This window comes from Neodiprion virginianus, chromosome 5 (genome assembly GCF_021901495.1).
Source record: "Neodiprion virginianus isolate iyNeoVirg1 chromosome 5, iyNeoVirg1.1, whole genome shotgun sequence".
NCBI classification, from domain to species: domain Eukaryota; kingdom Metazoa; phylum Arthropoda; class Insecta; order Hymenoptera; family Diprionidae; genus Neodiprion; species Neodiprion virginianus.
In genome coordinates, this window is record NC_060881.1 from 25660414 (window position 1) to 25687101 (window position 26688).

At 38.1% G+C, this 26688-nt stretch overlaps 3 protein-coding genes across 36 annotated transcripts; 1 reads left to right on the top strand and 2 right to left on the bottom strand.

Annotated features, from left to right (window-relative positions):
• Positions 1-16: 16 nt before the first annotated feature.
• Positions 17-16577, bottom strand: LOC124306230 (serine/threonine-protein kinase 10). Of its 13 annotated transcripts, none has more exons than XM_046766665.1 (13): positions 16480-16577; positions 13683-14420; positions 13419-13583; positions 13073-13271; positions 12823-12953; positions 12426-12749; positions 9193-9277; positions 8902-9062; positions 8127-8710; positions 7422-8011; positions 4861-7175; positions 3941-4319; positions 17-2970 (listed from the first exon to the last, which is right to left on the bottom strand). In XM_046766665.1, exons 2-13 carry the CDS (start codon positions 13839-13841, stop codon positions 2867-2869), a joined length of 5196 nt encoding a protein of 1731 aa, XP_046622621.1. In that variant the 5' UTR covers positions 13842-14420; positions 16480-16577; the 3' UTR covers positions 17-2866. The 13 variants fall into 13 exon arrangements, 12 of the variants coding, with proteins under 12 accessions (XP_046622621.1, XP_046622620.1, XP_046622623.1 ...); XM_046766664.1 differs by lacking the exon at positions 16480-16577 and adding an exon at positions 15729-15815; XM_046766667.1 differs by lacking the exon at positions 16480-16577 and adding an exon at positions 15303-15542 and having other exon boundaries at positions 8902-9059.
• Positions 15758-18265, top strand: LOC124306253 (NADH dehydrogenase [ubiquinone] 1 alpha subcomplex assembly factor 2). 12 transcript variants are annotated; one of them, XR_006908563.1, is made up of 3 exons: positions 15758-15895; positions 17390-17431; positions 17626-17712. XR_006908563.1 is itself a non-coding variant. In XM_046766736.1 (3 exons), exons 1-3 carry the CDS (start codon positions 15941-15943, stop codon positions 17869-17871), a joined length of 321 nt encoding a protein of 106 aa, XP_046622692.1. In that variant the 5' UTR covers positions 15926-15940; the 3' UTR covers positions 17872-18265. The 12 variants fall into 12 exon arrangements, 5 of the variants coding, with proteins under 5 accessions (XP_046622692.1, XP_046622690.1, XP_046622688.1 ...); XM_046766736.1 differs by lacking the exon at positions 15758-15895 and adding an exon at positions 15926-15973 and having other exon boundaries at positions 17626-18265; XR_006908560.1 differs by lacking the exon at positions 15758-15895 and adding an exon at positions 15982-16192.
• A 617-nt stretch (positions 18266-18882) lies between these two features.
• On the bottom strand, positions 18883-26683 carry LOC124306237 (poly(U)-binding-splicing factor half pint). Of its 11 annotated transcripts, none has more exons than XM_046766696.1 (11): positions 26477-26683; positions 26101-26167; positions 25622-25760; positions 23745-25187; positions 23196-23407; positions 21586-21644; positions 20777-20990; positions 20192-20678; positions 19852-20072; positions 19296-19689; positions 18883-19073 (listed from the first exon to the last, which is right to left on the bottom strand). In XM_046766696.1, the coding sequence occupies exons 5-11, from the start codon at positions 23301-23303 to the stop codon at positions 18964-18966; spliced, it is 1593 nt and encodes a 530-aa protein (XP_046622652.1). In that variant the 5' UTR covers positions 23304-23407; positions 23745-25187; positions 25622-25760; positions 26101-26167; positions 26477-26683; the 3' UTR covers positions 18883-18963. The 11 variants fall into 11 exon arrangements, with proteins under 11 accessions (XP_046622652.1, XP_046622649.1, XP_046622650.1 ...); XM_046766693.1 differs by having other exon boundaries at positions 25615-25760; XM_046766694.1 differs by having other exon boundaries at positions 23745-23810; positions 25059-25760.
• Between the last annotated feature and the right edge of the window lie 5 nt (positions 26684-26688).

Consider the following 26688-nt stretch of genomic DNA (forward strand, 5'->3'; position numbering starts at 1 on the left):
ATAATAATAGCAATAATAACAATAATAATAATAAGTATAATAATAATAATACATGTAACAAAATGCAATTTACTAAAACATACGACTTGAAAATAATTCGTAACTATATCAACAGTGGCCAATAATGTACAATAGAGGCTTAGCTCTGATAAGTCCCAAACTTGTCGGTATATGATCTGCCCGTTGCCGTGTATAATTGCGCAGACCAAACTCTGATCGGATCTATAGTACCTGCTGTATTATAATTATAAGAATAACACCGATAATTATAACGATAATAATAATAATAATAGTGATAATTACAATTACAATAATGATAATAATGATGATAGTAATAGCCATATTAATAATAATATTAATGATGATAATGACGATGATGACGATCGTGATAATAACAAGGATAATAACCGAAAATGCACAAACTTAGAAGAATGGAAATTTTTACCCGTGCGTATATAAGTATATATAGATAAGCATGTGTGTGTGTGTGTGTGTGTATGCGTCTGTTCAACTAATTTGCAATATATATATATATATATATATATATACACACAGTATACAGGTCATATATGTACGACTTGTATAAACTACCTACACGCGAATTCTATAACAGGCAAAGATGAAGGTTCAGATTTGTCATGGCCATGTAATAGGGATTGTAAATTCAACAAAGGTTTTCAACTAAAAAATTATTGCAATCCAATGCAGGTATGGATGCAGATGATAATATTACCGTTCAAATGGGGTGAAAGTAATAACGTTAATAATATCACTGCTGGTTGACTTTCCACAGAATCCAGTGTGTGACACTGAAAGCCGAAATTATATATTTATATTGAACTTTGATTGTTACGTTGCCACGCCAGATCTTAATCAGTTGAATAGATTGTTAATAAATATTTCCGTGCCTTGTGGCTTCTACTGGGATAAATCGAGTTTGCCGTTTCATGAAACATCGCTTGAAAGGAATTCGATTGAATGAAAAAAACGAGATGAAGCAAGCAGAGGACAGGAAAATAGAGTTAGAGAGCCAATAACTATTACAACAGTGGGTATTCATATTATATATACATATATATAATATATGTATAGTGTATATATAATATATGGGTATACATACAACTTTAATACCAAGAAGCCTCTCATCCTGCCAGATTAACGAAATATGTACTTATATGGTAAGTATGCCGCATTCGCCTACAAAATGTTACGGGTAACAAAATCTAATCGAAATTGAAGTAAGCGTTTCGTTTATTCCTTTAACATACGAAATAAGAATAAAAAAACACTGCGGACATTACCATTGTTTAAAATGAAATTTGGCAAGTATAATGATATATTCTATCGACAGCTTTTTCGTTCACCACATCGCTGTATTGAATCTACGTGTACAGACACATGTTTGCCCTGCTAAGTCTCTGCATATTTACAATCATGTATACTTTCTTCAATTTATTGCAATTATTGATTATCATATTGTAACTAATTGAAAATACATAAAAATGAGTATGCATGGTGATTAGGTGAAAACTGAAATTTTTACAACCAAACACACATGCACACGCATTGGTTAGACTTTCCATTGTCATTATCATTATTTCACACGACGCCAGCTATACCTGCACATCATTGTGCCATAGCTATTAAAGAGATTCTAAACTCTGCATTATTCTAATCTGCGACAAAAAGCAAATATTTGGCGTCATATTTTGATTCCTGGCGACAATTTCTGCGATTATATATTGTCGCCTTGTTCAAATTATCGAAAGTATTTAAGGTAATAGTCGTGAATTACAAGGGGAAACGCGAGTAACGAGGGTTTGACAATGAGTGCTAATTAAATAATGGAGCACAAGACACTAAATCTGCCTCCATCTTTCGTAGCATATCGTAGCCCATTATTTTCTCATTCGACACATCAAATACAAAACCAGCTATTTTCTACTATACCTCAGTTTGGGGTTTCATCATTCAATCAATTCCTGCTCATAATTGCTATAAATATGTGTACGGATTTTCAACATTATTCGTCGAAACAATTTTTCACAGCCCGTTATTTCATTGTTTTTTTTTTTTTTTTCCAACATTAAAATTTGTTAATCCAAATAACTGGAATATTATATCGTAGTTGTCTCGTGTGTTAGTCACGGGCAGGCAATCGATAACGCTATACCAGTAATCAAGTTTCCAATTTGTGTTGATGACCGAAATTCGGCAAGACTTATCTTCTTCAAATATACGTAAATACATTATTGCAGTAAATCGTGCTCTTACGGAGTACACACACATATATATATGAGCAAACTGCCCGAAGCGTAAGAGTACATATATACATACGTACCTATAATCTTTGTTGGGAGAAAAAAATTGGAAAAATTGAATCGCCCTGAAAACTCGTATGTTCCAAATACACGCACCAATAGTCCACGCACCATGCACTTGTTCATTGAAGTATTTCTATTGAACCGCTAAGTCGGGTAAATTGTTACAGTTTAATATTCGGTTCACTCGGGTGTATGAAATTTATATTACCACATACTCTAGATTGTTGATTATTCATAATTACTTACATCGCTTAGCTATTCATCTATTTATCTATCTATCTATCTATCTATCTATCTATCTATCTATCTATCTATCTGTCTGTCTGTCTGTCTGTCTGTCTGTCTTTCTACCTACCTACCTACCTACCTATCTACCTAGCTATCTATTCATCTGTTTTTTATCTCTCTACACTAATCATAAATGTTTTTTATCTCTCTACGCTAAATCCCCCTAACTTCCAATCTATCCTTCACTGACAGATGACAGGGAACTACGCGTTGAACCACCGGCTACAACGGTGTGATGGGTTAGATCTGGAAGATCAGGCAGATCTGGGAGGTCTGGTGGCAAGCATAGAGGCACCGCCGACGGTCCATAAATGGCCTCCTGTACCTCCAATTGTTGAGCGAATTGTTCTTCTAGTCTCTGCAAAGTATCATGAGAAACAATAATAAATTAGATTAGCATATATGAAGATATTAAGCATTCTTTTCACGTAAACAAATTTTATTTGGTTCTTCTTATAGTACAAATATGGAAAAAAAAAAGTTTTAATAAAATTGAAACTAGATTGAGAATCACAACTATTAAGAGATGGGATTTAAATTTTACTGATAATTAATTGGTTTTCAGATGTTAGCATACAAATGCAAGGGTGCATCTGAGGAGAATTAGAGAATTCGTTTTGTACCCGCATGATTTTGGTAAAGCGATGGCAGTAGTTTGGTAATGCAATTCAATACTCATCAGAATAGAATTGATAATTGACTGACCTTTGGTATTCGAGTATTAACGATTCTCGGATAAATCTTCTACCTGTACTCAATGCCATCGAATACAGTTGTTCGGAGTGGTATTAAAGGATGTGAACAGCGTACAATTTCACATAACAAAAATATATACACAAATTCATATACATATATAATGTATATATACATACAAGCAAAGACATTTCCAAACCACAAACCCTTGATGATACGACTTGATAGAAATATACATATGAATGTATACCTATAGATAGCGAAATAACTGTGTGAAAACATCCATAGTTCGACAAACATAAACAACGCAAAGATATTCAGAACCAAAAAAACATGTTGCAATATTTAATGATTTGAATCACACTACAAAAATGGTAGCTACTGATGAATACAGAAATATGATTACTCGATTTGCACCGCTAGTGCATGTGTAGGAATGATAGTGAATGAAAAAAATATAGATACTCTTTAGACCGTAGTCTACAGAGTGTGCTATCGAGAAGAATAGTAGGTGAAGACGATTACGGCAGCGGCAAATGCTTAGAAATGAATGGAGCATTTTCAAAGATGATAAACGATGTACAACAATACGACAAGAATGGAATGACGTGAAATAGTCAGCCAGGATCATTTACGCAAGGAAAGTGGGCGGAATTCGTTGGGATTTGCCGATTTTTTGTCAAGGCTAGCACCCTCAATCCCAGACAATGAAGTAGCATCCCCTTCGGAACCAGGATGTTTGAGTGATACACGAGGTAAACTAAATGCTGATGGAGATGGCTGAGGTTTGATGTAGGAATTAGCTCTGGAAGTGGATGCGAAAGAACGAGGCGACCTGCGCCAACTGTTGGACATGCCCGTAGTCGTTGTTATTTCAACAGCCATGCCGACAGGACTGACACCGCGAGAAGTGTCTAAGGAGATTAATGAAAGGTCGCTGAGACGTGTCGGTAATGAACCTGGATAACGTGATTCCAGGGCTTCCATTTCCGTAGCCAGCTCAGCCTCTATTTTCTACAACAATTGTGTAACAATGTTGTTAATAATTTCAGCACGATAAATCGTACTGTAAGAATGACAATGATGACGTTAACGACAGTCAGCATTGTATGTGAGCTCTTTGCTTCGAAGACAAGTCAGAAGAATCGATTAAGCGTAAGTTGATAAGATGTTTAAATATTTTCATTGACATGTAGAAAACGTGTGTAAAGTAAAACTTAAAAAATGCAAATATCAAAGTCAACGTGTGAGATTTACGTATTCAAGTCGTAAGACAAATGATTTCATCTATTATATCTTACATGAAAAGAAAAACCAGAAGCAATGAGAAGGAATTTCGCTGCATGGACATGCAAAAAAATTACTGCTGTTATTTTCACTCGATAAAATCCAACATATCTTATATCTACCTATTATCAATATTCTTTATAAACATATCAGGTACTGTTATTTGATAATGGCATACACGTAGCGTGTGTAAACGGTAAGTGCGTGGACTTTTTTTCTTAAAATAATATGCAATAAGTCTGTAAGACTTATATCATTAACGACTCACCTGCTTTCGTGGTTTAAGCTGTGCTTTCCACTCTCGAAGTTCCTTCGTGTAGGATTCCTCCTGCTCCTTGAGCTTCATTGTCTCATGCTCCATAAGCATTTTTCGCTTTTCATTTTGAAGTTGTTCCAACTCCTTGATGGAAGCATCGCTCTGTGCCCTCAACTCCTCGAGCTGCCTGGCGTGTTTTAATTCAAACCTTTGCTGTTCAGCCCTGTATCTCTTCTTTTCATTCTCTTGGAATTTTTTCAATTTATCACGCTCAGCGTCTGGATCAGGAGTAAGAGCAGCAGTCATTGATATACGCATTGATTCGCGGAACATCATCTCCCTAGCCTTCATCTCTGTGCGTATTCTCTTCGGAAGGTTCCTACGTTCAACAGTCTGACGTTTGACAAGCTCCTCTTCCTTACGCTGATTCATTCTCTTCATCTGCTCAAGCTCCTTTTCATGCCTTATCAGCATTTGGTGCCTTTGCAAAAAGAATATATCCTTCAGTTGTCGCTTCAGTAGCTGCTGACGCTCTTTGATTTGTCTCTCTTCAAGTTCCCATATCGCCGCTTCCCTTGCCCTCATGAGCTGCTGTTTCTGCTGCAAGAATTGTCTCTCCATAAGTGCAATCCTCTCACGATGACTGTCTGATAGCCTCCTCAGCGACGTCTCATGGCTCTCATTCAACTTTTCCAAAAATACCTTCTCCCTAGCTTCGTGTTCGGCTTCGAGTTTATCCTTCCGCATCTTAAACGCATTCTTTCGCCTTTCTTTAGGCATAAGGTCAACCTCCTGCTTGAGCAGTCGCAGCTCCTGCTTCAGCCCTTCGCGAAATTGTTTCAACTCGCGTTCTTGCTCACTACGGATTTTTTTTGACGCAAGCCTCAGGTCAGCCTCTTGTTGGGTCTCAGCCCTTTCAATCTGTTGACGCTGTTGTCTGGCCAACGTATCGAGGTCACCTTCTGCCCCACGTTCCAACATAAGCCTCTCTTGTTCAAACCGCTTCTCCTGCTGATCCTTGGTGAATTGCGATTTCTGCGACAGATCCTGAAATTGTTTCTGTTCCATTTTTTGTAACATCTTAAGCTCCCGTAGTTCTTGTTTACGAAATATCTGGTCGTCGTACACCTTGCCATTTTCATCATCTCCGTATATTACCTTTGATGTAGTAGTTGTAACTACAACGCCATCAATCTCGAACTTTCTCGTACGCTTTCGTGTCTTTTTCTTAAGATTCATTATCTGAATATCTTCCTTTGTCCTCGCTTGTCTCGGTGCGTCTCTCGTGTACTCGGGAGGTTTTCTTCTAAGTACAACTTCGTCGTCAATTTCTGACGATTGCCGGGAATCTCTTCCCAAGTGGTTGTCTCGGCTCGAACCTCGGCTGTCCTGGCTTATTGTCGTTGATATAGATTCTGCATCAGATCTGTCGACACTCTTGCTAGGTGTGTGAGACCTGGTTGATCCCTCATCGCTGTTGGACCGATGTGACGAGTTCCCTTCATTACTACAGCTACTGTCAGGTGAGATGCGTTTATCCTTTAATGCTTTACCTCCACCTTCCTCTCTTGACTCATTTGTATGCTTTGCCATCGTTGACCAAGGTCCTGCTGCCGTACCATCGCTGCGTACATTTGCAATACCATTAGGCATCAGCTTCGTAGGGCTAGCAAGGTCATCGACATCTGTCGACCCAACTGTAGTTCCAGCAACCATCACCGACATACGAGGTGGAGTTAGCATCTCGTCGCCGCTGTCACTCTTTGAACTGGACCTCCTCCTTCTTCTCCTACTATTACTACTATTAACATGATCTGCCATTGATGTGCCAGTATTACTATTCTTGCCAACAACAGATGAATCTTTCACTCGCTCTTTGTCATCACCAACGGTAACTACAGATACATGGCTGGTATCCATCAATTCGTCATCAACAATCGGGCTTACTATGACAACTTCCGACTCATCCAGTTTCTTGCCAACACGTTTGGAAGTATCGGTGGCACATATTACAATTGGCTGTTCCTGTGGCGTGTATTCAAGGCTATCCAAGCTTGTAAACCCATCATCGTCAGTCGAACTCTCATTTACCTGGGTTTTGTTTGTCTCATTGGCAACGATTACAACTTCAGATGTCGGGGATTGGTGTCGAGGCGGAGGTGGAGTTGCTGTGGCATCGACAAGCACAGGAGGATGTGTTGTTACGACGGTAACTTGGCTCACATTGCTGGCCAAACTATTCGATGGATCAGGTGTATCTGGAGTTATTCGTACCATGGATTTATTGAATCGTATATCTTCTTGATGTTCAGAGGGTTTTGTTTTACCTTCAAAGGAAAACATAAATACATTAGTCTCCATGTAGGGGGACATGCGACCTGGGACAGGAGCATTTTATTAATTTGTCAATTGTCAAGAATATGACAGTAAATGCTCATAACAATCATAACTCTGCAATTAAAGATAGGGTGAGACATTTCAGGAGAAGATTGTATAGATTTTTGGTATAAGAAATGAATGAGTATCAAATCTTAATTTCTAAAACAATAAACTAACATGAGCAAATATCTTACCGGTAATAACGACAACATTATCTCCACTGCCGCTTCTGGATACACTACGGCTTCTCACTGGTGTTGACGTCACAACAGCGACTCCTGACCCGGCGGACGAACCTCTCCTATGAATATGTTCTGACCTGTCTACTGTATCACCGGAACTTTTTTCTTTTCTGGCTTGGTTTTCTCTCTTCCAATCCGGACTACTGCCCCTATAAATTTCACCCGACTGCGACCTCAAAACATTATTGCCAAACGAATCATTGCTCGATGCTTCTTGACTTCGACTTTTCAAAAGAGTTGTTTGAGTGCCAAGGTCTGAGTTAACATCGGCAGTAGAGCTCGATTTTGGTGTCCGTTTTCCCGAAAGTTGGGAAATTGTGCTTGTTCCTGAAATGCGTTTCAGTGTTTCGATTGACGCGTGATCCGAGTGCCGTTTTGCGGAATCCATCGAAATTCGTTTTTCAAGAACAGCATTCAGTTTATCTTCAACAGATTTCCGTTTTTCGTCCAGGCTTTGGAAATTTTCGTCTGTGACTGGTCGCGCATCGTACCTTATGTCGTATTTTGGTCGTTGATCTTCAATCAATGACTTCTTTTCATGCCTAAAAGTAGATTTATCAAACACTTAGTACTCGGACATGAAAACGATGATAGAATTGTCAACACTCGTTTAACACATGAAGTTACGAATATTCGCCAGCAATATTAATAATTTACCTTTTTCGCTCCTCCACCGAAGTTTGTCTAACATAAACTGGTTCTTTGACTCCATCAGGAGCGTGGACTGGTTTAACTGGTGCTGATTTCCGTTTGTCCTCGTTACTCAAATGTTGCTTATCTGCTGGGAGTTTCATCTTTTCGTCCATAGATCTTCTTCTAACTTCTACATCCATAGGCTTTTCTGGTGGTGGCTTTTTCTTCTCTCCAACTGGCTTTTCATTGAGCATAGACTTTGGTTTATCCGAACACTCCTCACTGCGACGCGCCTCGACAGGAATATGATGGTTTTGTTCTTCACCAACGATTTGTGCTGGAACTTTTTTGATATCTCTATCGTCACCGTCATTCTTAGATACAGATTTTTTCTCCACTTCTTTATTAACAATAGATTTTTCCTTGTCCATTGTCACAGGAGTTACGGTATTGCTCTTTTCAGTAACTGATGGTTTTGGAATGTTCTCCTTATCTTCTGCCTTGCCAGTGTCGTGACGTGTCGTGGCACCAGGTGGTAAGGGCGCGGGACCCTTTTCCCTGGAGATTCGACGTTCGTTCGACTCGTTTCCCACAGGTGGCTTGGGTGCCTAAATAATTCAGCCAACATTTTCATTTAAAAGTCTCTGGGTAATTGTAGTTACATGTATATTCAGAAGCACAGACAAAATTACACCTCAAAAATGCAGCCATTTCTTTTATGCAAGTAATCTTGTTCGACACTACATACACAACAAGATCTTGATTTTTGACGTTTCCCAGCATAAGCTACATAACTTACCAACTTTTTCTCAACAGATACAGAAATGTTCTCTTTGGAATCAGCTTTTCGCAACTTTTTGTTTCTTTCTTCTTTTTCACCCTCGCGCTCACCCTCCCTCTTATTACTCTCTTCCCTTTCGTGTGGCACAGATGGTGCAGCGACATTCTCCTTCTCAGCTGCTATAAGGTATAAAAAATGCAAGACATTGATACTTACTATTCATCTTTGGCAGTTTTCAAAGTATGGATGAAATTATAGACTAGCATAACATTAGAATTAGTAGAATAGAAATATGAAAAATGTGCGTACATTTAACGTCGTTGTCGCTGCGCAGGGAGGCGGAGTCATCTCCAAGTTGGTCCAGCTCCAGCGGCAGTTGCGATGTGCGCTGCTCCTGGAATTCACCAGTTAGCCTTAGTATATGTATGTAGTTATATCACAAGCTTATTAATTACATAACTATCCAACAGCCTATAAAATGCCTATTTGCCCGTTCACAAACATTTTCTATACACAGGATCAACTGTTCCAGGCGTTTCCTAACCTGCAGCAGATAATAATCACTTTGATTTCTCCTCATTACAATCTTAAAATGATCCCACCATCTTTGCTGTAATTACTTCCAAACCATTCAAGTATCCCATTACTCATATAAGAATATTTCAAAGATGTTCAAATGAAATTGCATGTAGTTTGAATCATCTGATGCTAGATTCACTATAGAAATTCTCTTAATATCTTTGGGACATACAGCGAACACTTGCCTCTCTTTATACATCTATAACACACACTCCGGTAAGCGAATCATTCTTATTCGACAGAATCCTGATTGTAATGATAACAAAAAACACCAATGACAGTTTGTATAATTATAGAAGCAAAACAAGAATTTAGACTATATATATTAGGGTGGTCGTTAAAAATTAAAATCTTTGCGGCGCCCGAAAAAATCCTTCCTTCTGATGAGAAACTACGGGGAAAATTTTGCTTTTGCGATTTAAACAAAAATAACACGTGCCGATGGCCAATTGAAGTTAATTTTTCGATAAAATTATGGTTTTTTTTTTTAATTTGTCTCAGTAGTTAAGTTTGGGTAAAAATCATCAAAAACGGCTTGTAGAATATTAAATTCTCTACAAAATTTTCAGCAGTGATTTTGATAATAAGTTAGAATTTATAAATTTGATATTGAGATTATTGCGATGGATATGAACGTTATCAGAAACTTAAAGGAACATTTTTATAGAGAATTTAATTTTCTATTAGCCGTATTTAATGATTTTTACCCAAACTTGAATACTGTGACGAATTTAAAAAAAAACTATAATTTGATCGAAAAATTAACTTCAACTGGCGGTCGGCACGTGTTATTTTTGTTTAAATCGCAAAAGCAAAATTTTTCCCGTAGTTTCTCATCAGAAGGAAGGATTTTTTCGGGCGCCGCAAAGATTTTAATTTTTAACGACCACCCTAATATATATATATATATATTTATATATTTTATACATATATATATACGCAATCCATATACAGGGTCACCCAAGAACATCACCTCACAGGCTATCAACGTATTTCTTGTGAAAATCTGTGACTGAAACGTATTTATTTCTTATAAGAAATTTGTTGTTTGCGAATTACAGCTGTTTAACATTTGCTGATCTAGCTGATGACTTAAAATAGAACGGGACTGAGGCTGGCAGATTGTACTTTGTCGGATGCCAATTTGTGTGATTGGCCAATTTCAAAAGGCTGTCATTCGCAAACGAAAAATGTCCTACAAAAAGTAAAAAATGTTTCAGTCACGGATTTTCAGCCCATGAGGCGATGGTGGTAGGTCACCTTGTTCATCATACATATGAGTATATATGTAATTATGCTGCCATGTCTACTGACCTGACAATTGCACGAGGAAGAAGAACAGGGCTGGCGAGGCCCAGGAGAGCCGCATGCACAGCCAAATTCTCAAGTTATACACAAGTGTATACAATGCATAAAATATGTACAAATATTTATGCACACAAATGATACGGTTAAAGGTATTTATATCATATGAAATTTCGTATAAATACTACAATTTCTACAACACACCTGTATGATTGCACTTGTGCAGATATGTGATAGGCTGAAAGATTTCAGAATTCTTGTTTCTAAAATTTTGTATCATTTGTTTATTCTGTATTACGATTTTTTTTAAGATCTTTGAGAAGTGAGTACTACAGAAATATTTCACCAGTTACAAAAAATGTTATACTTCGACAGATATTCATTTGAAATTTAAGCACCTCTAATTAGTGATCTTGAAGAGAATTGAATGAAGTTAAATTATAGATCATAAGACAATAGTTGATCTGAATCTCACTCTAATATATGGCAATGAAATTCACATAGATTTAGTTATAAAACTTAGTAATTTCATAAAGTCAGTCAAAACATGCATGTACAGTATAAATAATTGTTCTTTGACATTCGTGCACACTATTTTATACACAAATCATTCTCCAAAAAACCCGCTTTCATACCAGGGATAACAACTAAGAAAAAGAAGTAGAACGGATATTTGTATAGAGTAAAGTAAATGTTCAACTGTTGTGTTATCCACGCAAAGTACCAACGAAACAATAAAAACTACTTTAGTATTTTCGGAAAAAAGAAACGCGAAAAAGCCCAAATACAAGCTTGACAGAACATTTCTACTGCACACCATGTAACTGCAAATGTCGAATCGCATAGAAAAGTTAAATTCCAAGTATTGCATTATCACCCACAATGCTTGTGTGTAACAGGTTTGCGTCAAGTACCAATAAATATATTATGCGTATTATTGCGGCACAGCATTCATTTAAAGGTAACAAATTCTGACATATGTTTCACTTTTGAGCAGCTTACCGATCCGTTGATACTGTTCCCTGTGTTTTTTTGCCTTCCTAGCCTTCTACCATAATGCAAGCATGGAATCACAGGTATATTATTTAGATGTATTTATGTGAACTTAATGAAAGTTTCTTTCGCATTTAGGGTGATACAACAGGCCAAAAGATGCTGTTTAAAATTATATGCTTCAGTGAAATTTATAACAACTAGCAAACAAAGTGTATGTTAGTGATAATCACGCTCACAAAAGAAAAATTAGAAAATCACCGAAGTCTCTTGCATAGTTATAGTAGCTACCCATATAACATTAGCTCCATTGAGCTAGGTATGGGCAGAAATCGTACATCGTTTGAAACTGCATACTTATACTGTGTACTTCGCACTCTCTGCTGAATATCAAATATGCGGCTGCATTTGGAATAAGATTAAAATCCCGATGAAAATATGTGACTGTATAAATGCAGAGAACTGTCATTTTAAAAGAGGTATATGCAATTTTCCGTTGTCTTATTTCTTAATTTGGGAATGTCTAAATCCAATGAACTATGCGGTGAAGACAATGATAAGGTGTACTGTGCATAAACGTGGATAATTGTGACATGATGCCAATTATACGTGTAGATGCACATTTTAGCTGTAGTGATACAGATAACGTATAACAAAAGTCGTACCTCAGCATCTTCGTCGAGGAGTTCCTCTTCAACCACATCAGCCTTATATTCGAGTAACAGGTCACGGACGGGCTTGGAATCCAGAGTACGATTGACAAATGGATGTTTAAGTAACTCGTCGGCTGTAGGTCGTGCCGCAGGATCCTTTATCAACGCCTTGGCAACAAACTCGTTGAAATCCTTGCTCCATTTCCCAGGCTGATCAAGCCTTGGAGGATCACTTTTTTGGATTTTCAGCAGAACTCGCATCGGTGACATCTCATGATTGGGGGGTTCCATTTGAGCGAATTCAATCAACGTAATGCCCAGCGACCATATGTCAACCTGACGAGAGTTTATGAAAAGTTATTTGCCAATATATATGTACAATGTTGCAAAATCATTTTTTTTTTCTTACTTTGAAGTCATAAGGATTGTCCCTAAACGTTTCGCACAGAACAACCTCTGGTGCCATCCAATAAGGCGTTCCAATGAATGTGTCGTGCTTCTGGAGGGTGTGCTTATTTTTTGCGGAAACCCCAAAGTCGGCTATTTAAAGAAAAAATGTGCCTATTAATATCAGTGGAAAGTAAATTACAACTCGTCGTTCAATACATAATACCGATTGGCTGCTATCAATAACGAATATACCTACGAACGAAACTTACCCAGTTTAACGCCGCCTGCCATAGTGAGGAGAACATTGCCAGCCTTAAGGTCTCTGTGAATAACTTTGGCTTTATGAAGAAAGGCCAGTCCTTGTGTCATGTGTTGACATATATAAGCTATCTGTGGCTCGGTCAAAGCCTTTTCCAGTTCAACCATTATCGAATCCAAGGCACCGCCGTCGCAGTACTCGATCAACATCTGAAGATTCATACGTCGATTGAGATATCTTAATGAATTGATAAAGACAACAGTAATTGTGTTGCACAAATGACTTGCCAACATCTGAACAAATGATAAATTTAGATGCCTCGATCTGGTAATCTAGCAAATGCTCTGTGTACACACCCACAGTTTTCCCTCCATAAAATAGGCCTCGTGTAATTCCACGATGTTTGGATGCTTGCACTCTGAGAGTATATCAATTTCAATCATGAAATCTGCAAGGTCATCCTCACCTTCTAATGCACACATTTTAGCTGCAGCCAATTGCTGAGTCTGTTTACTCTGTGCCTAGTAAGAATGACAGAAGAAAGTTCAAATTACTAAGTACTTTCATTTGTGTTTTGTATAAAGATTCAGGGATAAAATCACAACAATGTAGTTGCTTACCTTGTAGACTTTGCCAAAAGCACCGTCTCCAAGTTCTCCGATCATTTCCCAAAATTCTTCCGGGTCGCAATCCATTTTAATATTATTGAACAACTTTTTCTTCTTCGCGTCATTGCCACCGAAGTGGAATGCTTTTTTCAAATTTGATAAAAACGACATGTTGAACTTATTACACCCTAAAACTTGACTAAGAAATAAACTAAATTGACTTGGTCCATATAATTGATTGAAGCATGTCAGGCTTCTGGCAAATGACTATAAGACTTATATTGAATAATTAATACAGGACCTTGTTATATTATTTCATATAAAGCGCAAGACAGTAATTATAATCAATAACAAAGATGATTCATAACGCAGACGTGAAATGTCACAAACGTTGTAGGACATATCATCAAATGTAACGTTAATACAAACATTAAAAAAAAAAAAAAATTAGTACAGTCCAGTAAATTTATCTTTTCACGTGTACAAAAGTAAATCAGTAAACATCCTCGACTTGATTCCTAGGCAGGAACCGAATTGAACCAATACTTGTGATATTCAGACCCCCTCGACACGTCGAGGTATCGTCACAAATCTCTCCCGCATCTTGACGGATTTAATCTTCAATGGTGTCTAGCGAGCCAGTACCGATACTCGTCGCCAGTCGGTGTGGGTCATCAAGGGCTAGGCCCTTCATTTCTTCCAGACATCCAAGATTGAATGAAAAATTAACCACTTTAGAACCTCCAAAATCTGTAACAGAAATATTCAATTCATGCAAAATTACATAATAAAGATACATAAAGCTTTTGATACTAGGTTCTTAAAAACATTAGGTACTTTGGGACGTTCGGTCACTTCTTTGGGTGATTCAATTCTCTATCTAGACCACATTTGCAAGCCTGATGGAGCTGTTAATTTAACATGTGATATTAGCTATGAGTGAGTGGAAAAATGAAGACAGAGATAAGAAAGATAAGCATAAGCGTGAGCTTGTAACGGAAGGCGCATCGTCAGCGGTGGTAAAACATAACTACACCCTTGGCCTTGATCCAAGTCAGGTTTCCAATACTGATTCAACAAATACAAGTGGCTGTTTAGACAGAGCAGTGATATTATGAATTTCAAACGTATAAATATTAACATGAAGCCATCACGTTGAACAATGATTCTAGGTATATATGTACGTAAAAATGCGTCGAATTAATGATTAATACAGCTGACATTCGATCGACATCGTTTGGTTAGACGTCCACCTGCGTATTTGCGAGTTATCAAGAGATGCAAAGCACCTGTTTCATACGTTCCAGAACGGAGACATTTTTACGCTGACGGCAAGAAGTTTTTCCTCAAATTCGGGAAACTTAAAGTAAAAAATAAGTCCAAAAATTATCCGATACCGAATTCGTGAAACGAAATTTTTCTGTCACATTGAGTGTTGTTTTTGTTGGCCTTTTTTCTCCTTTTTATTTTTCCACATACATTTACATTCCGATAGGTAGTACTACAACTACAGAACCAACGCCAAACGGCGTAATAGTTTCTTAATCGATAACCGGAGGTTATATTTCGGTGAAAGGCTGCAAAAATATAGTGAAAATAGTACCAAAATCTGTATGTAACACAGTCGCTCACCTAATCGACCAATCGGTACCAATAGTCATCTTATCCAGCAGCCTGTCGAAGGCACGGCACTGAATAAATGACACTCGGTGTACAACAATATTGAAGTAATATCACAGAATAGAACCAGTTTCAATACGAAACGGCAAGCGAGATAAGCGGGAAAAATTTACGTTTGAAATTATATGGCTTGATAAATCTGGTTAAAACACGGCCATTTTCAGCGCACACACGACTCTCAAAGAGACACGGACACACCACGCCTGGAAGTGACGTAAACCGCTGATCCACCCATGTTCAACCATGGAGTGTATTGTACATTGTGTGTGTATGCGTACGTACGAGGCAGCAGCGGGGGGGGGCACGCCGTACCCAACCTTCGTTCAACTTTAAACTAACGCGCGTATTTATCGAGGGTTAAATTGTCAGGCTAGTCACCGATGGCTATTGCTGTTTTTAGCAATTGCACGGTCAGCGTGCAGTATCCGTAAGTCGGTACGCATGTACTCCCAAGGAATATCGAGACTGGCTATTGCCACGATACATACCGCCTTTCAGCCCCCCACCCGCCATCGCCGTGGACAATCAGTCGGCAACCAAAGACTGTATGTATAGATAGAAAAGAGAAGGAATAATAAAAATTCAGGTGCATGCAAACGTCGTGTCGCGTGTTAACAACGTACGTAGGTATCATCTGCGGAGTATATATGTATACATTTATTCTATTTCTGACTGTGATGCGCTGCTGTATGTACGAATTCGTATTCGTAGTTATTGTTGTGGATGATATTTTGTCAACTGTTGTCTTCAAGCAAAATAAAATTCTCGGAAATCAGACGCAGACTAGTTGCTGAAGCTCGATTCTTCACTTCTTGGAGCAGACGCGTTACAGCTCATTTCTCGTATGTTATATTATTAAATTATCGCATAGCCTGCGAAACCCTACGAAGAAAATCCTGTTATAGTCCACAGACATCAAACGCTCGAACGATTCCGATAATCGGTTAGGTTAATGTATAATTTGCAAGTAAAGATGTAGTGTACAGGTGGTTCGACATTTCTCGATTGTAATATTCTCAAAAAAATTTTTGAATAAGCTCACTAATTCAATTTCCAATATAAATTGTTTCAATCGCATAATTCGGTAACTCGAAAATATACATATAAATATATAATCCAATTCACATACACTACATCATAGCTTGTTCTTTGATAAACAGACACTTATTTGAGCGTAAATCCTGCAGATTCGTTCGCAGTAGCAATCTGCATCGTAGCTTAGCAGAGTCGAAGGTAGCAGCAGCTCTACGTGAGAAATCAAGAGAATTGTATTGATTCTGTTTATTCTAATATTAATCACAAGCCGTCGAGCAGCTGTGTACTGTAAATTTTTGGTTAAATTTATGTAATCCGTGCTTGTAACGACATTCTTTACGCATCATTGTGTCTCCCACTCAACTTTACTCTGGTGACTCTGGCGCGTCTGGCAACGGTGTCGGACAGCACGAGTAGTGAATAGTCTACAGTCACGGAGCCGTTTTCATCTCTCTTGCTTCGATTGGGTCTCATTTGGTCTCATTTTCGCGTAGCCGTCGCTGCAGATCACTGAAATATACCCAAGGAACCTGTAGTTCCAGTAGTATTACATACCTATAGGTATGAGTTCCAGGTAGAGTCCCGTAGTACAGTCTTTACAGCATATACTTAAAGCATACCTACCACTGGAGGGAGCTACCTATCCCATCGACCTCGCGAATATGCAGCCGATATGATTGATATATATATATATATATCCAATCACGTATAGAGCGAGAGAGACAGATTATACCAACATATACTTCTCTCACTCCTTCGCGACACTCAACACGCAAAGCTTTCTCTTAAGGGTAGAGTAGAATTTATTACAGTGATGCAGACTTTCCACATGTCAAATTTCAAGTGTTTTTCTACAACTTAACCCCGAAACTTCAGCAGGTCTGGGAAAGGTTAAGAACGAAAATGTGGGGTTTTTGGTTATTGCAGCCAGAGACGCATAATACATATTAACATACCCCGGCAAAAGGCATTGCAACCGATAAGTGATTTAAATTGGTTTGCAGGGTGCAAACATACATCAACATATCGAGGAACTAAGATGGCAGGTAAACCGACGCGGGGCGTTTTTCAAACAATCTGGAAACATTTCATAGAGTCGGTTAAACCACGTAGATTTAGAGGAGATCTAGTAGGCACTGATCACTTTGGTACCAAGTATTATGAAACACCACTACATTCCACAAGTTCAAAAAAAAAACCACCACGTTACTTCGAACCAGTGAACAAAGATGACTTTCAGCAAGAAGTACCTGCTGAATGGGAAGCGTGGCTAAGGTATCGCAGAAAAGAACCACCGTCAGATGCTGAAGTATTGCAGAGTCTGGCACTGATGAAAACTAAGAAGAAAAATGCAGCTGAATTGGAAAGTGCTTTAGAAGCTACAAGATCCTCAAAGTCAAAACCGGCACCACTGCCAGAGTCGATTGGATTCCCAACTTATAAAGACTATCAGTATCCTGAAGGATTCAAGGACAGCAAAGAGTAATGTTCAGAGGTGCTTGTATAATGTTTTCCACTGGCTACACTGGATACTCACTAAGTGCATTTCCTGAGATTCCACTTCTGCTATTGTTTGGAATCTGGAGAAATAACACTCAGTGTGAATCAAGTGCAACCAGTGAAAAATGTTATCGACTTTCATTTAATACTCCAGCGAATTGTTAGAATGTGATTGCTGATTGTTTTCGTAGCCTGCGTATAATATAATTATCGATGACGTACATGTTATGTAACAATCGTACACAATAATTTGTACTTTTGCGATGAATCCTTCAACTTCAATAATTTGTACAGTCACAAAGGAGAGTTGATTGGTAGAAATCAATTGTTCATAGTAAATTCATGTCAATACTCTGTTTCAATAGAAAGCATAATTGAAACCCCTTCGTTTTTACTTTACCTCATACTCTTCCCTTACTCTGAAGATGAATCACGATGTTTAGTAATCAATACATTTTTTTAAAATGCAAAACAATTTATTGACGTTAAGTATACCTCATCGTACATTGCGTGTAGTACGTTCGAGCAACATGGTATAATATTATGTATCTACGTACCAATTACAAACTCGATTGACTACAAAGCGTGAGAATCCATCACGATATACAAAATAAAAATTCTAATTCTTACGTCAAGATAAATATGTATGGCTCACAGTGAAGCTTCTCACCCGATCTGCGTTACTCGTTTGTAAACTTTATCGCATCTAACTCATAGTTCCACTGCAGCTGCACTCGTGATAATGAGTGCATGGTTACAGCATAGACGTGTCATCGATAACTTGAACGAGAAATACTGCCCACTTCGGTAGGTCTGCCCAGTCATTCAAGAATGATTTAATACAAATTTAAATCACAATACATAAATGAACTCCGAAACTTGAACTATCAATCCTATCACTCTGTATCAAATAAAAATTTTCTCATATACCACGAGAAAACCAAGAATGAATTCTATGAATTAAATACGAATCGAAGTAGTGTAGTAGTGTTGATTGTTGTTCAGCTTCTTCTGCGGCAGGAGGTATCGGTCTGATAATTTACAATGCAGGTGACAAAAGCAAGCACCATTGTGCATGTCAACCAGAGAAATCATGGTTGTCAAATAAGGCCTGGTCATAAAGCTCTCCTTTAACCAGTCGACCGCCAAAATACCGACCATTCAGTGAATCACGGGCTCTTTCAGCTTCTGAAATAAAAATACAAAACGTTCAGTTCAGTTTCGTATTTGCCACACATTGGTATGTCTACTATTTACCGCACGGATTATCTGCAGATAAGATACTGATTATTTTGATGTGTTCTTTATCAGCTTTACACTGGCCACAACTAATTGCAAGCGACAATGACTTGCATGCATATCAACAATATTACGTACAACATGACGATTAACTATGAAATAAATACCTACCACTCATTTGTGAAAATTCGACAAATATTTTGACAATAATCTCGACATCTTCCTCGTCTTCTGATTGTCTTTCGTTATATATGATTACTCTTTCAACAACGCCAAATTTCGAGCATTCATCTTGGATCTCTTCCTGCAAACTCTCATCTACATCCTCAGGTGCGACCATATTTCTTAAAATAACAACTCTTGATTCCACTTTACGCATAAGCTTTTGCATTACAAGATGCCTAGCACTCTGCCCCTTGATCGACATGTTCTCCTGCTGTTGAAGTGTTTGCGGCTCAGTTTCTTCCAAGAGTTTCTTCTGCAATTCTTCTTGCTGTTTCTGGTGTGCTGCCTGTTCTTGAGCCCTCCTGACGACATCCACGCTGGCAGCAGTTGTCACTGGAACCTATTAAGTACATAACAGTTAATCAATGATTTATCTTTATGTCTTCAAAGTATCGACTCAATTTAACAGCCAAAGCAATCTGCATAATATGAATTTAAGCTGAATTCTAAGATCGATGCTAATGACCATATATTATTACTATTATCATGTATTTCTACTTACAAGTGGAGCCCCCACAGAAGTTGGCGCGATAACTGCTGGTGGTGGGATGACAACGGTAGGTTGACCAGGAATAGGTTGAATTATGGCTGGTGGACGTGTTAGTGTTTGTGGAATAGCAATTCCGGGTGGTGGAATGACAGCCGGAACCACGGCACTGGCAATGGTAGGAGGTGCCATGATAGTTGTGGTCGCTATTGCAGGTCTTACTATTCCAGGTAGGGCTGAAAACGATATGGTACACTTAGACTCATTCGTATCAACAGTATGCAATATCTTCGAACTATATTAGCCTTGATTTTTCCAGTCCATCTATCGATACATTGTTTTAAATAGTAAATACCTTGGTTTATTATGGGTGGGGTGTTTGTGCCCAATTTTGTAAGACCCAAAGCAACAGCATTACTCGCTACTGCATCCATGGCTTGTATTTTGGCCGTAGCAGCAGCTGCAGCTACTGCAGCAGCCGTAGGCATCATACTTGTACCGCTCGGAGGTCCCATCAGTGCATTTGGTGGTGTTATGGCTCTGCCAACCCTCAAGTACTGACCACCAAGATCAAAAAGGTTCATAGACGCTATCGCTTCCAAGGCTGACTGCATCGTCTCATACTCAATGAAGCCGTATCCTTTGTGTCTGTGGGGTGAACTACCTTGCGCAAGTTTGCAGTAAGTGATCGGCCCGAAAGCTTCAAACACTGATTTTATGTCATCTTCGGTCAAATCTTGATGAATTGACGCTATGTAGATTCTGTTGTAGTGTTTACTTTCCTCAGTTATCTCATCTATGACGGACTGAGCCTGCGGCATGTTTGAAGGGCGTCCCACTACCTGTATTCCAAGAGTAAGAATTAATTAAAACTGCATAATGGCCGCAAAAATCTTTATAAGTGGAGTAGGTTAATTGGATTTAGGGTGTGTAACTGTACCTTGATATTACGGCCTCCAATCATGACACCGTTCATTTGTTCTAATGCAAGTTGGGCTGCCTCTGGAATCTCGTATTCAACAAACGCAAAGCCTTTGTGCTTCTGCGTTACAGGATCCCATGACATATTTATTGATTTTATGGGGCCAAATGGAAGAAAAGCTTGACGAATGGTGTCCTCCTTCAACTCGAAGCTTATGCTTCCAACGTAGACCCTGTTGTAGCGATAGGTATTGCCAAATTAATTATTGGGATGGTATGGGACAATGATGTAAATTTTTGTTCTTGGATATGTGTTGGCCAAATATATACTAACAGGCCAGAGGCATGGCATTCATTTGTATTACTTTGATTACAACGTATCAAGAGTGATTAACCATAATTTTACTCTTGTTCTTGAACTTGGTGTTATGACATATCAAACAGTTAAGATTTGACGGAGTTTCTACTGAATTTAATTTAATTTGTCAGATGTTATCTTGTATTGTAATTTCTATATTAATAAGTACAACTAGAAAGTAAAGATAATTTGTCTTTTTTTAACGCGACTATGCAAACGGTTTGCCTCTGGTGTTAAATTAGAAACATAATTTTGACAAGACTAAAGTTAGAACGTATGAGATGTTATTGTAATTGCAGGAAAGAGGTGATTTATAGTTAATTATGATTGGGAGCAAAGGCGAAGCAAATAAGTGTTGGGCATTGTTATATAAGGGAAAAGGATGGTTTTAAACCAGTTGATGATAATAGGAAGGCAGAAGGAAGCGAGTGAGGAAGGGCAGAGGAATCTAAGGCAAAGAACAAACAAACCTGCACATGAGGGCGAGAGCCTGCTGTCTCTGCACCTGATTCCGCTGACTAGCCATTTGCTGCAACACAAAGGACCACAGGCCTTCTATTGGTATCCCTCCCCCTTACTTGCACCACCGTTTGTTCACATTTCATAAATCCCCCAATCTCATTGTCATTCCCACCTCTTTCCTTGACTATTCTTCTCCTTTCTTTACTTTACCATATCTAAGTGTTGCCCAGTATCAACATTGAAAGAACAACCAGGCAATATGCACATTGTTGTCAAATTGTATACAACAGAAATAGGAAACATAAGGAATTTGACCATGATCAAATAGGGATAAGAAAAATGAAAAAAGAAGTACTTTTTTCCCCATATAATACAGGTATTAACTTTTAATCATCATCCATAATACTTTTTCCAGCTATATACAATGCTTTAGATTGTTCTAGCAGAAGAAGTGGAACAGAAATTAACTCTATTACACAATCTCAGAGATGTAATTTTTTCGTTTCCGTAGGTATCAATACAGATAAGAAAAGTTAGATTCTTTGCTGCATATAAAGAATAAGAGTCAAATAGTCAAGGATAGAATGGTGTAAGATGATACTTTCTCGAATCGCTCATAGCCCATGCAAAACTAATCCTCTCTGCGTTGGTATGGCTCTGCTCTGCTCTGCTTTGCTCCCGCCGACTGGTATTAAAAACTCTAATTTCGTATACAGTTGCGATTTAGGGAAATGTTGAAAGGGAAAGATTGATTGTAAGGCAGTATTGAGTTTGTCCTTGATTTAGTTGACACTAACCTGCACATTAGCAATAATACTTGCTGCCGCAGGACCAACTTATTCTTCTGCGGGGGAGAAAAAATCAACTGATCAGACTTAAAGTTATATTCAAAAAACCATTCGTTGTTTAATTTAATTTTTATACGTACTGGGATCTGGGTGCTGAATCCACAAATTTAATAGAGGTGTTAATACACGTCAGACGGATTGGTGATAGGATTTACATACCAAGAGAGTATCAGTCTTTGGTCACTCGAAAAGAGAATCTAAAAATCTTTTTCTCACATTGCAAGCAGCAGAATGTTTAACAAACTGTTTTAGCAATTTCCGAAAACCCAAGTATTTTCTAAATTTGTGCAAACAGCCGAAATTCAAAAAATTACTAGCTGATTTTCATTTTACACTCGAAATAATACCTGTAACGCAGTGATGATATTGTGAGAAATGAGCGTGACGCAAAATTATGATTAATTCTTGTAAAAATGAGGTACAGAAAAACAAAACAGCCCTGATGACAGAAAATCTCATTTCTGATACCCCTTTGTCATTCAAGTATTTGGATGGTTTAGAAGTATAATTTTATTCTGATTCATGTTACCATGCGACCTGCTAATAACTTATCATAATTTTTTATAGACCATACCTATAGCCATCCATTTCCAAATTGTTTTAGCAATAACGAATTGATCGAAACAATGATGCATTCAATTGTAAGAAACTTATTATTATTTTCACTTTTGCCTAAAAATTGTCAAGGGGTAAACTTGAATATGATAATTTTATCTCTTTCGAAATGCATGTATATAGGTAGGTTGACGGAGGGAGAAAACATTTAATACCTCTTTAGGTATCGAACCGATTGCCGAGCCATAAACTTTTTGCAGTCTCACCTGTTGCTGGTGAGCTAAAGTCTGCTTCATCAGGACCATCTTGATGCTCTGCTCCATTGCATACTTTTTTGCTCTGTTCACCGCATCTTGCTGTTCTGATGTAATCTTGGGCAAGCCAGCTCCCAAAATACCTGGTAGGCTCAGGTACTTTGCCCCAGGACCTGATCAGAATAATCAATAGTACGAGCAAATTAGGAACAATGTTTTCTCAATGTTTTTACTTTCTAAACAACTAAGAAAAATATCAGATCTTATCAGCACAGCGTCCACGAGGACGGAGTCAACCTTCGGCCAAAAGAAATGACCAAAGGGACTCAACGACTTTATTGTCACAAAATATTGATACATCATACTTTTAGAAATTAGAATAACGAAATTATTTACTAAAAAAATGTTAGTTATGCGAAATTGTTTGAGGTAATGTTAGACACATAAATATGGATGGGATTGCTGAAAAACTATGTTTATGCAAAGATAACAGTATTATCTTTAACTTACCGGCAACGACTTGACCGGTCTGATTCAGATCATATATAGGCCCTGGCAAGAAGTCGGATGGATTTCCTATAAAAGAATAACAGATTAGAGAGTGTTTTCAATTAATGCAGGACCACCTTTACTACTTCTACCATCATATAATGTGATTCACTGGTACCATTCGTAATAAAATTGAGCAATGAATAATTATTTTCATGAAGGTAGAAGCATTATCGATAGTCGGCTTTTTCAGAAATATTTGGGAATCATGGAGATATATTGCCAATCCTATCGTTTGGTTGGTATAAGTTCAAGACAAGATGACCGATAAACATCTTGATTTATTATTTTTTGTATTAAACATGGACCAAGAATACGGCACGTTGCTGTTAGATACTTGAATTTAAATTCAGTAAGAAAAAACTACAAAGAAAGAAAACAGATCTTTGTTGAAAATTGTTATTGACCGTAACATTCAACAATTTTGAGTGGCAATGAATACTGATGTGAGCCAGATTTGTATATAAATTGAATGGACGAATCATGTCTGAAAGTACACTGAACAATTTTTGGCTATATTATAGGAGACAGGGTGGTAAAAGGAACGTTGCCGTGCACAGCAGCTCCCCGACCCGGACCTTCCGCCAAACTGTAAGTTTAAAGAAATTAAAACAGTCAAAGTAATCGCGATAGCATTTTTCATGTGATCAAAAATTAGACGTTTGTAGCAGTACAGACATGTATGCACGTAAATATATGTACTAAATATCCAGGTATGTTTCTGCATGTGCATACACATACACATAAATCGTGTCATATTATATCGACAAATTAGGGAACAGAATCCCTAGTCGTTTCGCACGCACCATCCAAAACCAAATTGCAAAAATTCCAGTTGAAATAAATTAAACTGACGGTTAAAACTGCACGCTAACTAATTCAATGGTCTATAATTGACATTTCTTAATATCTTTTAACCGAGTGCTAATATTATTCTCTGGAACTGATTTCATGAATTTGTTTTGTGGATGATCTTCTAACTTTCTTTGCGAATGAGGTATGAAAACTGTAATGATGCCCATGGCGGTGGAATTCTATGAAATTCTTCTACTAGGCTAACAGCTGCGTTGTGTCCCTTATCCCTGCACAATGTCATTCAATTTTCAATGGTACGTGCTTTTTTAACATTTGACTGAACGCGGGGCCAACTTAATATAACCACCCTATCGACAAATGTAATTGTTGGGTTTCATTCGTGACCAAATTGGTAGGGCTAGTCTCTGAAACAGAAATCAGAACACGTGTAACGTATCTTCTAAGATTTCTTTTGTTTACTTTGACATTTTGGCCAACGGTTGCCGCTTGTGTGCTCATTTTCATTCACTTAACAGCTAACAGAGCTCAGGGCTGAACAATGAAGGTTGCGCGCGCAATATATCCGACGGACCGAGGCGAGGCAGTAATCTGTAAGCACAAAGCAAAAGGAGAACTCTCTGAGTGGACTTCCGTCTGTTTTGCTTATTTTTTGCCTTCTGGAACTTATGTCAGCTGACTCACCGAGCCAAGGGCTACAACGTCTAGCCGATTATTCTAGCTAAGAATCCTGTTATGAGAAATTTTATACACGCTTTACCTAAGAATAAAAAATATTATACCCTCCGCTCCTCGCTTCGTAGAATCTTTCTTTACAAAGTCCTTAAAAACTTACCTGCCTCACCTAGGACTCTAGATCGACATACTGTTCGAGTTATTGTAAATGGACTTTGTAATCTTCCATTCAGTATTCACAGGTAAAATCACGATAGCATGGTTTTGAAAATTGTTTGTTTGCGAGCTACCCTAAAGGTGAGTGCTGACCTAGCTAATATACATTTATATATGCATCGAGTACCGCGTACTCGGCACTAGACGTTGCGTAGGTAGTCGGAGGGAGTTTGAAACTCGGATTCTGTTCAACGAACGAAGGGTACTTTCTTTCTTTCTTTCGTTCAGTCTCAGCTCAGTCTCAGCCCGCAGACTCTGTACTGTGTCTCTCCGCTGTAACATCTCAGAACAGAAGGACAACCATACATTAGTTTTATTTGAGCCCATCGCCCAAATCTGGTTGACATATCGCCATACCATTCTCTTTTCAACAAGTGCATTGTACCACTATGTTACATGTATGTATTATTATAACTGGTGTGTTGTATTTTGGCCATAGAGCAATAAACCGGTAAACAGTTGAGCCCATTTCATTCTTATATACTGTATGTATTTTTATACATTACCTAACAATTTCTGTATTTTAATATACTTCTCTCTAAACATTAGGCTATATTTTTTCCACGATAAGTAATATCTGATTCAAGATGACAGGCTTAGCACATCGTATTACCTTCAGTACGGAGTTTCTTAACTGGTGGCTCAGCGTTGGTTTGCTGTTGAGTGTTGGTAGGTGGTGCCTGGAATTCAAATTAATATTGAAAAACTAATAGGCCCAATTGACAGTGAAAGTTCATGCGATGTTTGGCGAGAATACATCGACGTAGAGTTCACGCCTAGGATCTAAAGAGTGTGGACATTCCTCTGAAAATCATATTGTTCAACAGGCGAAGCTTTATGGTACAATATTGTTGACTAATTAGCGTTAAAATAGATAACCGCCATAATGCTAAATCCTAACGCGAACGTCCCACCGACAAAACGACCGATGATCTCTGAGTCCCTCACGGTATTCTATATTCGATGAAACGCCAGAAAAATATTCTTACCATGGCCATTGTTCCGTTCATATCTTAACACAGCACAAGCAGGATGCAGTACGTCGAATCGTGTAAACGAATATCGTCCCACAGTAATGTATAACAGACTTCTCAGAAATTATGGATTCTGGACCACCTCGATACGATCACAATCCACTGCCCAAAGCGTCGTCGCAGATATTCTACTATGGCCGGTTTTCCGCTTCCGACGACTCCTCGAA

Bases quoted from the DNA above. Each gene is read 5' to 3' on its own strand.
- LOC124306230 (XM_046766665.1), bottom strand. From the start codon at position 13,841: ATGTCGTTTTTATCAAATTTGAAAAAAGCATTCCACTTCGGTGGCAAT. The intron at 13,584-13,682 runs GTAAGCAACTAC...CATTCTTACTAG, and splicing joins CTTTTGGCAAAGTCTACAAG to GCACAGAGTAAACAGACTCA. The intron at 2,971-3,940 runs GTAAATGATCCT...GATACTTTGCAG, and splicing joins ATTCCGCCCACTTTCCTTGC to AGACTAGAAGAACAATTCGC.
- LOC124306253 (XM_046766734.1), top strand. From the start codon at position 17,425: ATGGCAGGTAAACCGACGCGGGGCGTTTTTCAAACAATCTGGAAACAT.
- LOC124306237 (XM_046766690.1), bottom strand. From the start codon at position 26,497: ATGAACGGAACAATGGCCATG. The intron at 26,168-26,476 runs GTAAGAATATTT...TTTGAATTCCAG, and splicing joins TGAACGGAACAATGGCCATG to GCACCACCTACCAACACTCA. The intron at 20,679-20,776 runs GTACAGTTACAC...CTTGGAATACAG, and splicing joins TTGGAGGCCGTAATATCAAG to GTAGTGGGACGCCCTTCAAA.